This window comes from Onychomys torridus, chromosome 8, assembly GCF_903995425.1.
Source record: "Onychomys torridus chromosome 8, mOncTor1.1, whole genome shotgun sequence".
Classification (NCBI taxonomy): Eukaryota; Metazoa; Chordata; class Mammalia; order Rodentia; family Cricetidae; genus Onychomys; species Onychomys torridus.
Window position 1 is genome coordinate 103,292,472 of NC_050450.1, and position 13,098 is coordinate 103,305,569.

At 50.8% G+C, this 13,098-nt stretch overlaps 1 protein-coding gene across 2 annotated transcripts; it reads left to right on the forward strand.

Annotated features, from left to right (window-relative positions):
* Window positions 1-828: 828 nt before the first annotated feature.
* Window positions 829-11,785, forward strand: Slc16a5 (solute carrier family 16 member 5). Of its 2 annotated transcripts, XM_036194799.1 has the most exons (4): window positions 829-1,027; window positions 3,789-3,932; window positions 8,639-9,448; window positions 11,535-11,785. In XM_036194799.1, the coding sequence occupies exons 1-4, from the start codon at window positions 829-831 to the stop codon at window positions 11,783-11,785; spliced, it is 1,404 nt and encodes a 467-aa protein (XP_036050692.1). The 2 variants fall into 2 exon arrangements, with proteins under 2 accessions (XP_036050692.1, XP_036050693.1); XM_036194800.1 differs by lacking the exons at window positions 3,789-3,932; window positions 8,639-9,448.
* Window positions 11,786-13,098: the final 1,313 nt, after the last annotated feature.

A 13,098-nucleotide genomic window follows, 5' to 3' on the forward strand; every position in this document is an offset into this window, starting at 1 on the left:
GAAAAAGAAAGAAAGGGAGAGAAGAAATGGAAAGGAGATGGAAGGCAGGAGAGGGAAGGGGAGATGGTGTCACATTTCTGTGTACGTGCGTAAGTGTGGGGGTGCTCAGAACAACGCCCTTCACAGGTGACAGCTTCAGCATAGCTCCGTGGAGCTTGACTCTTGATCTTCAACACCTTGTAAAAGGAGTGTTGTAAGATGTAAGGTGGTTAAAGGGCTCTCTTTGTAACCTTCAGGTCCCATGCCCTTGCTGAGCTGTGGTGTGTGCCCTCTGCACCAGCTTGCTCACTGGTGCTGAACTGGGTTGATCCTGTGGTGTGGTAAAAGGTGGTACTGCTATGAAGGCAGCGTGGTCATAGAAGTTTGGAAGTGGGTCCACATCCACTTTGGAAGACACCAGGACCTTGCAGGCCCCTGGTCCTCTCATCTCAAGACAGTTATCAAGTGGTTAAGAAAGCTCTGCCTGCCAGTTTTCAGGTGATGTAATAGCTAGAGAGAATTCCACTGACCTACCTGCGCCATTGGTCACCGCCTGCCCCACCCCTGCAGCTTTCTGCCACCTCCAGCCGGGCTGTCCCTGGGAAGTGGGTGAAAGGAAATGCCAAGGCTAATGCAAAGGCCTCTGGCCACCTCCCAGGGGGTGGTTCCCCTCCTTGCTACTTGGGGCTGGAGCATAAGGAGGAAGCAGTTTCAGTCACCCAGGCAGGGTGGCAGGTGGGCTGAGGGAGGGCTGGCAGCCTGCCAGCCACAGGCTCCATCCTCTTCCCATCCAGCCTGTGGTCTCAAAGTGGCAGAAAGGCTGTGGCGATACGATCCTGGTAGCTGAGAATGTCCCAGGCTCTGGAGCAAGCAGATGGCAGGTGGGCCTGGGCAGTCCTGCTGGCCTCACTGGTGAACCAGGCCCTCACCCTGGGCTTCCCTTCTTGCATTGGCGTTTTCTTCACTGATCTGCAACGTGACTTCCAGGCCACCAACAGTGAGACCTCATGGTTTCCCTCTCTCATGGGGGCCATGATCCATGGTGGGGGTGAGCAGCTTGAACAGGGGTTGAAGGAAGAGGGATGAAGGGTCTTTTGGGGGCCTGGGGTGGGGGTGCGATCTTCCTGACTCTGAGGCCATGGGCTTTACCTCCTGGATACATTCCCAAGATTTACTTGATTTGATCAGGGCCTGACACATCCGGCTAGGATCCAGCTGTTCCTTGAAGTCTGGGCAGCATTAGCGATGGGAAAGCGGAATGAGGCACAAAGCCAGGCAAGGATTCCAGAGTCCTCTTAGTGACTGATCTGAGGCATTCAATAACAGGCTGAGTGACAGCTGATACTGGACCAACAGACCCAGGTTGGGCCATCTTTCAGGACCTTTCCTTCCCTACAACAAGGAGATAATAGCCAGCATCCTGCCCAGCTCCCACATGATGTGACAGGACCCTCATGGGTCCTGGAGCTAGTATGATCTAGAAAACATATGGGGCTGTAAATTATTAGTATATTAGAGAGCCTCATTGTGGCTTCAAGATAGGAACGGACAAGCCATAAGCAGGGCACACAGGAAAAGCTCCATAAGGGTCCCCCACAGAATCTGGAGCCTAAAGAGAAGACAGATCCCCCCCTTCTCCTTGCTCGCCAGGTGGCACCAGGTGGCACCAGTGACCTCTCTCTAGCACCTGAGAGGGTTACTCGAGAGACAAGGACCTCAAAGGAGGCTTGGTCAAGCCAACTATCCTCAGGGCTACACACACACACACACACACACACACACACACACACACACACACACACAAACACATTTGTTTGCCTCTGCTGATCCCAGTTCCTCAGCAACCTTTCTGCTGTTCCCTCTTCCGGCCTGAAGGTTACTCTAGATATTTCCCTCACACTGAGAAAAAGGAAATTCTGGAGGGGTGGGGGATTATCAGATGACCACAAATCCATGATGACCCCTGAAATGACCACAGAAGTGTGGACTTAGGATAAGAAGGAAAAGCCAAGTCTGGCCTAGAATGTGTGGCCTCCTGGCCTTCGGGGCTGGAGTGTACGTACAGTGGAGATCTCAGATGGATCACTGTCCTGCAGGCCGAGGAGGGCCATGGATAAGAGACTGGAGACTAGGCATCTTATGGAAACCCCAACTCACCAGCCAGCTTTGGGCTCGCTGCCCTGTTGCAGACACACCTGCCACTTCTGCTGGTGTGAGAGTACCATCTGTCCATGTCCTCACCTGCATAAGTGTGTTGAGTCTGTTGCTCACCCAGAGTGTTGGAGAACAGAGGAAAGCCAGCGCCAGGTGCAAGGCCCACAGAGATTGAGGAGGGATCTGAAGGCAGGAGCAGTGCCAGGCCAGCAGAGAGTACAGGTGGCTCAAGATCCCCACCCCAGCTCCACTCCCTCCTCATCTATGACTCAGAGCTCTTCCCAAGGTCTTCTTCCTGAGCAGGTAAAGTCCCAGAAGTGGGGCAGACTCAGGGGCTGGCAGTCACACCCACTCAAAGCCTCTGCCATTCTGCAATGGCAAGCGCAGGCTGCTCAGCGGCCTTGGCATACAGATACGAGACTGTATACCAGACCGTTACTCTCCCTCTGTTGTTCTCAGACCTACACTTGCTCACACCACACTTCCTCCCATCAAAGATACACACACTTTCTCTGCCCTTTGGGAAAGTTACCACAAGAAACATGTGTTTCCTGGGGGGCAGGAAGCTCAAAGAATGTGGGCCTGTGAGATATCTAGGAGCAGCTGGCCAGTCTGGCTGGTTTCTACTTGCCAGATGTGGGGCTAGTGAGAAAGCAGCTGGAGGTGAGACAGGCCTTTCACCATTGTTTAAGTTAAATTCAGGGAGCTTCAGGTTGGATTGCTTTGGGGGACTTCCTCCCTCCCTCCCTCCTTCCTTCCTCCCTCCCTCCCTCCCTCTTCCTTCCCTCCTCCCTCCCTCTCTCCCTTTTCTCTCAGTCTCCTCTCTGTATCCCTCAGACTCTTCCTGCTTCCAGCCTCTCTGTGTGTCTCTCTCTCCCTCTCTCAATATATCTCCCCTCTTTCAATCTTTCTCTCTCTCCCAATCTCAATCTCTCTGTCTCTCTCCTCTCAATCTCTCTCTGTCTCTCTCTGTTTCTGTGTGTGTGTGTCCAAAAGAAAGAGCCCAAGGCCTACATGCTGAACATGCTCTCTCCCCCCCTGAGCTGCATCCCCAGCCCTAGGTGCATGGATTGGGCAGTGGCTAGAATCATTGAAAGAAGGAAGAGGGAATCTGGCCTGATTTTCTCCCTAACACTCCAAAGGTCAGAGCAAGAAAGTACAGAGTAGTTCAGGACCCCAGTCAAATGCAGGAGGTTAGGAGGAGAAGGGTCCGATCTTCCAGAAGACCGTGGGGTGAAAGTGAGGACTGGAGGTGCATGCTGAGATCAAGTGCTCTAGGGGGTTCTTCCTGGGGCAAACCCCAAGCAAGGGTGTGATGCTCACATAGATCATGATCCCAAATGATTAGACCCACATGGAATTGTTCTCTGCTTGGGTAGTGAAGGGCTTTGTATGCCCTTTAGATGTCCTTAGTCACACATCACCACCTAGTCTAATCCCTCATTCCATAGGGGAGGAAACTGAGGCAGAAAGGAGCATCAGCAAGCCTTACTGGGGCCACATGGCCAGACTGTGGCAGCGTAGAGACCAGAGCCAAGCTAGCAGGTTTTAGTTATCTCTTAAGCCCCCTGGCTAGTTCTACTGGAAACTCTCTCCCAGCCCTACTGTGCCTGACTCCAGACCTCCTCACCCAGTGCCTCTCGTCTTGCCAACAGGACCCCTGTGCAGCATCCTGATAAAACGTTTCGGCTGCCGAGTGACCACGATACTGGGGGGCATGCTGTCCAGCCTGGGCATGGTGGCCAGCTCCTTCTCTGGCTCACTCAGCCAGGTCTTCCTCACAGCAGGATTGATCACAGGTAACTATCACTCTACGAAAAAGTGGCAGGGCAGGTGGGGTTGCTTACAGCCAGGGGAGAAGACAGACGGGACAGGTCCGTAAGAATGCTTAAATGGACCAGGCAGCAGTGGCACACGCCTTTAATCCCAGCACTCAGGAGGCAGAGCCAGGCAGATCTCTGTGAGTTCGAGGCCAGCCTGGTCTACAGAGTGAGATCCAGGACAAACTCCAAAACTACACGGAGAAACCCTGTCTCAGAAATAAATAAATAAATAAATAAATAAATAAATAAATAAATAAATAAATAAAATGCTTAAATGCTGGAGAGGACAGGGCTGGGGATGTGACAGCCTCCTGACCTGAGAGAATGTGAGCAAGTATGAAATGAGTCGGGAAGAGAGATACCCAGAGCAGAATGGATCATTGTGAGTTGGACTGGACTACATAATGAGTGTCAAGCTAGCTTGAGCTACAGACTGAAACTAGCAAATGAACAAGCAAATGAAAAAGGCATACTCATTGCATGGTCAGGGAGCAAGAGAGGAAATCAGGAACAGAGGGTCCCCATAGCCCTTTTGAGGATATATACCCCTGACCCAAAGATCTCCCCAACTCTCTCTTTTTACTTTTTTAAAGATTTATTGGGGCTGGAGAGATGGCTCAGCAGTTAAGGGCACTGGCTGCTCTTTCAGAGGACCCAGGTTCAAATCCCAGCATCCACATGAATTTCACAACTGTCTCACTCCAAGATCTGATACTCTTGCACAAACATATGTGCAGACAAAACACAAATGCACGTAAAATGAAAATAAATTTTAAAAGGAAGAAGCCTGTTGATGATGACACACATCTTTAATCCCATCCTCAGGAGGCAGAGACAGGCAGATCTCTGAGTTTGAGGCCAACCTGGTCTACAGAGTGAGTTCCAAGACAGCCAGGACTACACAGAGAAACACTGTCTGGAAAACAAAACAAAACAAAATTTCTTTATTTTAATTTTATGTGTACCATTGTGTATATCTGTACATACTCATGCCTGGTACCCTAGGAAGTCAGATTAGGGCACTGGATCTTCAGTTCCAGAGGGTTGTAAACCACTATGCTGGGTCTTGAGCCCAGGTCCTCTGGAAGAGCAGCCAGTGCTCTTAACCACTGAGTCATCTCTCCAACCTCTAGGCCTCATGTCTTAAAGCTTTCACGTTACCAGTAGCGCTGTGTTAGGGACCAAGCCTTTGCTATGCAAACTGTTTGTTTGTTTGTTTGTTTTGGTTTTGGTTTTGGTTTTCTTTTCTTTTCTTTTTTTTTAGCTGAGGATCGAACCCAGGGCCTTGCGCTTGCTAGGCAAGTGCTCTACCACTGAGCTAAATCCCCAACCCCTGGTTTTGGTTTTTCAAGACAGAGTTTCCTATGTAGCCCTGTAGACCCGGCTGGCCTTGAACTCAGAGATCCACCTGCCTCTGCCTCCCAAGTGCTGGGACTAAAGACATTTGCCACCACACCCAGCTGCTATGTGAGCTTTTTAGGGACACTTATTAGAACCACAGCAGATACAAATGATGGAGGTGAGAGAACGGGTAATGAGGCTCTCTGAGGAACAGCATTGAAGGTAGAAGGAATAGAAAATGTAAAGTTCCTTGAGGCACAGGGCAGTTGGTAAAGAACTTTCCTTGTGGGCATGAGGACCTGAGTTCAGTTCTCTAGAACTCACATGAAAAAGTCAAGTATGGAGGCCCATCTTCTACTCCCAGTGCTGAGGGGGTAGAGACAGGCAGATCCCTAGGGTTCACTGGCTGGCCAGCAGAGCCTACTTGGTGTGTTCCAGGCCAGTCAAAGACTGTCTCAAAATAAAGTCCATGGCACTAAGGGATGACCTTTGAGAGTTTTGCACACACACACACACACACACACACACACACACACACACACACACACGGCACAAAGTGGCCATAGACTAGAGATGCAGGAGCAAGAGGCCAAGAGATAGGCTGGATGGGTTGGGGATTTAGCTCAGTGGTAGAGCACTTGCCTAGCAAGCACAAGGCCCAGGGTTTGATCCTCAGCTCAAAAAAAAAAAAAAAAAAAAAAGAGAGAGAGATAGGCTGGAGGCTCAGTGGGGACTTAATTCATCAATGGCTTTGTCCTAAGATAGGAAGCCACCTGAGTTCAGACAGAGGGATGAGTGACATTATCTAAGAGGCTAAAACATCACTCTGGCTCTGGTGACTCTAGGCGTGAATGGCCAGGGGCAGGCAGAACACAGTCCCGGGATTCATGCTTTGAACAGGGCGGAACAATGCAGTACAGAGGAGGCAGGGCTCAGAATGAAGGGGTGAGACACCCCAAGGCTCGAAGTCAAGAAGATGACCACAAAGCTGATGGAGTCCCAGGGAGAGGAACAGGTGGCTCAGGGCTCAGGAGACAAATGGGAACAAAATCTTGAGATGAGGATGCCAGTGGTGGTGGTGGTGATGCACACCTTTAATCCCAGCACTTGGAAGGCAGAGGCAGGCGGATCTCCGTGAGTTCGAGGCCAGCCTGGTCTGAGATGAGGAATCTCCCTGCTGCTCTGAGGGAACGGGGTAACAGTTGAGGAGGGATGAGCCTGGACAAGGGTCAGCTAGAAAGAAGCTGATGGTCAGGTCAGTTTTCACGAAGATGAGTGATGACGTGTGCGGAGCTCTCCAGTGGTGGCAGAAGTCACGCTTGCTCTTCCCCATTGAGACATTGGCAAGAACAAGCGCCCTTAAGTGTCAAGGTAGGGCCGGGCGGTGGTGGCACACGCCTTTAATCCCAGCACTCGGGAGGCAGAGGCAGGCGGATCTCTGTGAGTTCAAGGCCAGCCTGGTCTACAGAGTGAGTTCCAGGACAGGCTCCAAAGCTACACGGAGAAATCTTGTCTCGAAAAGAGTGTCAAGGTATGGAAGGAGAAAGCTCAGTTCAGCCGCAAACAGAAGTGATGGAGAATGTGCTAAGGCATGCTTAGCCTTCTTTGATTCCCCACGACTGCCTGGAGAGAGAGGCGGAGAGCAGGCCCATGAGAGGACCCAGCATCCCCTCTGTCCCTCTGCCTCTCTCCCTCTGCTCTCCCCACCCTCCCCCCACCTTTCTTCTTTTTCAGCTTCCTTCATTCCTTTTGTTGGAGGGGTTAAAACAAGGTCTCACTTATGTCCTTCAGCCTTGCCTGAACTCATAGCAAGCCCTCTGCCTCAGCCTCCCAAGTGCTGGGATGACAGGTGTGTACCACCATGTCCAGTTCCTCCCTCTCTATCTTTTCCCTTTTCTTCTTGTCTAGTGCTAGGAATTAAATCCAGCACCATATACAAACTACGTGTGCACCCTACTCCGGGTGCATCCCCAGCCCCTGTGCAAAAGGTTCGGAGAAACAGACTAGTAACTACAAGTTGTGGTGGTATGAGAATTTGTTTATCTATTTGTTTGCTTCCTTAGAAATTTTTATTTGTTTTGCATATTATTGTGCTTTTGAGACAAGGTTTTTGTTGTTGTTGGTTTTTTGGTTTGTTTGTTTGTTTGTTTGTTTGCTTTTTGAGACGGGGTAGCCCTTGGCTAGTTTGGTCTTTGGTCTCTCTGGGGGTGTTTTTGGCATAACATTTGGAACTCTATATGTAGACCAGGGTGGCCTCAAACTCACCGAGCTATGCCTGCACAGCCTCCAGAGCACTAGGATTAAAGGCTTTTACCAAGAATGGCCCAGGAAAGAGGGGGGAAGAATAATGCAAAATAGAGAGGTTGCCAATAGGAGTGACTCAGGAGACAGGTCAAAAGGCAGAAATAGAGCTACCCTGAGGGTGTGGGTGAGTCATTGCACCAGGGCTTAGGAACAAGGCTGTGGCCTGCGGAGAGGGAGAAGCCTAGATTGCCACCTAGAGGACAGGTAAGGAACTGAATATGTGGGGAGGGGTGCGCTGGGGGAGGGGCTTTCTGTTGGCAGCTTTTGCTTCAGCACTGACCACTGTGGGGCACAGGAGGCACTGAAGCAGGGAGACCCCTCTGGGAGGTGGTACCTCAGTTAAGTGGAGCATATTCTGGGCAAAAGACATGGCCCTGGCAAAGATCATAAAGTGTAGGGGCAGTCTGTTGTCCAGAGGAGAAGGAACCTGTAGGGTGTCATCCTGGTGACTGACAAGGAGTGGCTTGAGATGGATCCCTGGGTTTAGGCCAAAGCCAAACTGCAGTCTTCCAGGCCAGAAAAAACACTTAAGATGTTTTTCAAGTGTGACAGGAAGTCTTTGAGAAGCGTTAGAAGTTGATGTTTAAAATGTCACTGTGAGGAGCTCCAGAGATGGCTTAGTAGCTAAGAGTGTGTACTGCTCTTGCAGAGGACCCGAGTTTATTTCTCAGAACCCATGTAAAGTGGATCACAGCCACCATCACTCCAGCTCCAGAGGATCTGATGCCTCTGAGCTCTGCAGGCACGGAATACACATACACACACAAACACATACATGTAATTGAAAATAAAAATAAATCTAGGTGCAGGAGAGATGGCACAACAGTTAAGAGCACTTGTTGCTCTTGCAAGAGGACCTGGGTTCAATTCCTGGGACCCACATGGCGGCTCACAACCATCTGTAATGAGATCTGGCGCCCTCTTCTGGCCTGCAGGCAGAACACTGTATACATAATAAGTAAATCTTTTCTTTCTTTTTTTTTTTTTAAAGAAAGTCCTAGAATGTCCCTGAGCTGATGTCCCCTCTCGCACTACAGGCCTGGGCATGTGTTTCAGCTTCCAGTCAAGCATCACAGTGCTGGGCTTGTATTTCATCCGCCGTCGGCCACTAGCCAATGCACTGGCCTCCATGGGCATCTCTATAGGCATCACTCTCTGGCCACTGCTGGCCCGATATCTTCTGGAAACCCTAGGCTGGAGAGGCGCCTTCCTCATCTTCGGTGGCATCTTTCTCCACTGTTGTGTATGTGGAGCCATCCTGAGGCCTGTTGCCACCAACGTGGTCCCTGAGCCCAAAGAAGATCCCCCTCTACCTCTCAAGACACCTACACGCAGCTGCCTGGCAACATGCGTCTCAACCATCCAGTACCACCTGGCCTTTGACATCCTTCGGCACAATATGGCCTTCTGCATATATGTAGCAGGTGTGACGTGGATGATCCTGGGTTTCCCACTGCCGCATATCTTCCTGGTGCCATACGCTATGCACCATGGGGTGGATGAGTATCGGGCAGCCATGCTCATGTCAGTAGTCGGCTTCTGCAACATCTTCCTACGGCCGGTGGCAGGGCTGCTGGTAGGCAGGAAGAGCTTGGCTGCCTACCGAAAGTATCTGTTTACCACCGCGATCCTTGTTAATGGGCTCACCAATTTAATATGCACAGTGTCAGCAGACTTCTCGGTGCTCCTGAGTTATTGCCTGGTGTACAGCCTGTCCATGTGTGGCATTGGGATCCTCATCTTCCAGGTCCTCATGGACATCGTCCCGATGGATCGATTCCCCAGTGCCCTGGGCATCCTCACTGTCCTATGTGGTGTGTCTTCTCTCATCTCTCCACCACTGGCTGGTGAGAGCCTGGGAGGGAGGGCAGTCAGGCATACCCAGGTGGAGCCTGTATGGGTAGGGCATAGGGGGTAAGGCAAAGGACAACATCTGGACAGATTTAAGCTCAGTCTACCATTGTCACACGGGACTTAGAATCTGTGATCCTCCCCTTCCCCAGCAGCTCAGGGACCACACTATAGTGTATTATCTATCTGACAATCAAGGTATGAAAATATAGGCTTGGACAGACATGGTAATACATGCCTGTAATCCCACCAGCTGGGAAATGGAGGCAGGAAGATCAAGAGTTCAAGGCCATCCTTGGCTATATAGCAAGTTAGAGGCCTATCTCAGTCTCCTTATCAGAGAAAAGAGAAACAGAGAGGGTTAAAGAGCACTTGTTGCTCTTACAGAGGACCCAGGTTCATTGCCAGCACCCACATGGAGGCTCACAACTGTTCACAACTCCAGTTCCAGGGAATGCAGTGTGCCCTTTTTAGGTTTCTATAGTACACTTACATACATTCAGGTAAAACACTCAGATACATACAATAAATGAATCTTTTTTTAAGGGTGGGAGGGGCTGGGGAGATGGTGCAGTAGTTCAGAGCACTTGCTGCTGCTCTTGCAGAGGACCTGGGTTCAGTTCCCAGCACCCACAAGCTGCCTCACAGCCATCTGTAATTCCAGTTTTAGATGATCCAATGCCCCCTTCTGGCTTCTGTGAGTACTGTACACATGTGGCATTTTACACACACACACACACACACACACACACACACACACACACACGAAGACAAAATACTCATACACTTAAGTAAAAAAATTTTTTTTGTTTTTTTTGAGACAGGGTCTCTCTGTGTAGCTTTGCACCTTTCCTGGAACTCACTTGGTAGCCCAGGCTGGCCTCGAACTCACAGAGATCCGCCTGGCTCTGCCTCCCGAGTGCTGGGATTAAAGGTGTGCGCCACCACTGCCCGGCATAAGTAAAATATTTTTGAGGGTAGAGGGAAGGAGAGAAGGAGAGAAAGGGTCTGCACTCTAGGTCTATGTGAATCTGTCATCTCCCCTCCTGGTCCTTGCTCTTATCAGTAAATCACTGTGATAAGAGGAATGACTTTGTCCTAGGATCCCAAGGAAGGAAGCAAAGGACAAACCCGTGATAAGAGCTGTACCTGTGTTCACTGTAGCTGACCACCTGGCTCTCCTACCTGTGAGTCCCAGGTAAATCACTTTTCTTCTTTGAGCTGTAGTGGCAGCTATAACGCGCAGAAGAGAGCATGCGCCATTACCATCCACCCAGAGCAGTCAGAGTGCACCAGGTCAAAACCTCACTCTTGGGCCTCACCTTCAAGAATGGAAGCAAAGGGACACGAGGGGACAGGGGCTTGGAGAAAAACAAGTGGAATTTGTAAGGAGAGACCCACTGGGGAAGGCTACCGCACAGCTGAGAGACGGACCTTCAGGGCGGTGGGAGGAGGCTGGTCCCGGGGGTCGTCAACACGAGTGCTGTGGCAGTTAGTGTGGTGCTGTGGTGATCAGACCCTGAAGCTCAGCTCAGCGAGCTGTTCTTCTTGTTCTGTCTTGTTTTGAGACAGGGTTTCTCTGTGTGGCCTTGGCTATCCTAGAACTCATGCTGTCTCACAGGCTGGCCTTGAACTCATAGATTTACCTGCCTCTGCCTCCTGAGTGCTGAGATTAAAGGTGTGTGCCACCATGCCCAGCATCAGTGAGTCTTTTTCTCCAGTGTGAGTTTCAGTTTCCCAGGAAGTCCTGCAGGCAAACGCCTACAGTGGTAGGGTTAGGGCCGAAGGTGGGGCTGTGGCTGGGCCAACAGCCCGGAGTCCACTAGCCCTTCTCCCCGCTTTCCCTGCCCCAAGGGTAAAGGGCCCTCAGGTTCTCCTGGGAGGACATCTGCCCAGGCCAGAAGCCAGGTGTTCCCTCCCCTCCTTTCACTCCATACATCTACTGTGCACTTCCAAGGTGCTAGTCACAATTTCTTGTAGAGTGGCAATGAATCTAAAATCAATACCTTCCTCAAATGCACAGGTTAGTTGGAGGACCCCTGATAGCGTCCATGGTGGATTAACTTGTTCTCTGTCCCCCAGGACTCCTGCTGGACATAACCAACAACTTCAGCTATATTTTCTCGGCATCCAGCTTCTTGCTCATCTCAGCCTCCATCTTCATAGGAGTGGGCTTCTACGCCGCGGAGAAGCAGCAGCTGAAGCAAAAAGGGCCAGCCAAGGTAGAGGACACCATCTCAGAGATTACCCCAATGCAGGGTCTTACCTCAGAAGACAAGGACGGTGCCAAGAAGCAACTGTGCCCTGAAAACATGTACGTGACCACTGTCTGAACTCCAGAAGTCACATGTGACCTGCCTCCGAGCTCTGAGGTCCATGAGGGACCTTCCTTCCGGGAAGTAAAGTATAGAAATGGGCCTTCCTGACTTTCTTCCTTGGGTCCCAAGAAGATGGGTCTGAGTCCTGTTTGAAGCAATCATAGCTAGCTACCCTGGGCTGGCTTCTCACAGCTGCTCCTACACCCCAACACTCTGGGTCTTCCCACCCAACCTTCCCATTTCGACGCTCTCTGTCCTTCTTGGCAACTCCCCAGACAATTCTGAAGAATTCACCTTTCTTCCAAGAACCTCCTCCTCTCTTCCCACATAATCAGCCCTGACCCCTTAGGTCAGAAGGATCAAGGGTGCTGCTTTGCAAAGCTGAGCCTCACACTGACTGGAGCCACAGGAGAGGCAGAGATGGAGGGCCAGCATGAGAAGTCTGTTTGGTGGAGTTGGTCCTGCTACCTCTACAGAGAGCAGGGGAGGAAGCTGCTGTCCTGGCGGGGGGAGGGGATTCCTCCTGCTTGGGTCTCAGGATGAAGAAGTCTGAGAGTCTTCTACCATCAAGCAGGGCCTGAGCCAGCATGTTCTCGTACCCTACTCTGTATCCATGTAAGGGAAGGCAGGCAGACATTTGACTGACCAGGAGACAGGAAGGCTGGCACTGGCTGGCTAGGTAACCTAAGGAACATTATGAAAATTGGGTTTGTATATGCAAACGGTAGCCTATGCTCTGTTCTTGGCCTTCTGAGGTTCCCCCTTCTCCAGAATGTGTTAGAACTATCAACCCTGAGGCAGTAGTTGGCTATATCAGCAGCTGCTGCCAGCCTGAGCCCATGGCCTGGAGCTATGCCCACGAACACACTTTTGGTGGTGCCCTCTGAGGTCATCACCCAGGACTGGCTGTCATCAGCCTAGGCTTGTCGCAACAGGGCACTCCAGGGAATGTGAAAACAGATTGTTTGAATTATATACAAAAACATTCCCTGCAGCGGGTCATAAACTCTGGACAAATAAAGCAGGAAAACAGGCCTGAGTAAATTTCCTCCACTCTCCCAGCTTGGCAGAGATTTCTTGGTCTTGTTTGTTGGTTCTGGTTTCCAGACTCCAGCAAGAAAACCTTATCAGGAAAAAATGATTTTATTTTCATGACTGACGCCAGCCTTCCTCCTCCACATATCCATCTGGCATGAATAAGCATCTTTAGGACTAGTCCATCTCCGCTGTCACCAGTGCCCCCTCGGGGCCAAAGGAAGTACTGCAGCGGTGCATTTGCTGTGTAGCTCTGGGCTTCCTGTTCATTATCTCTAGACCCTGGGTGGAGA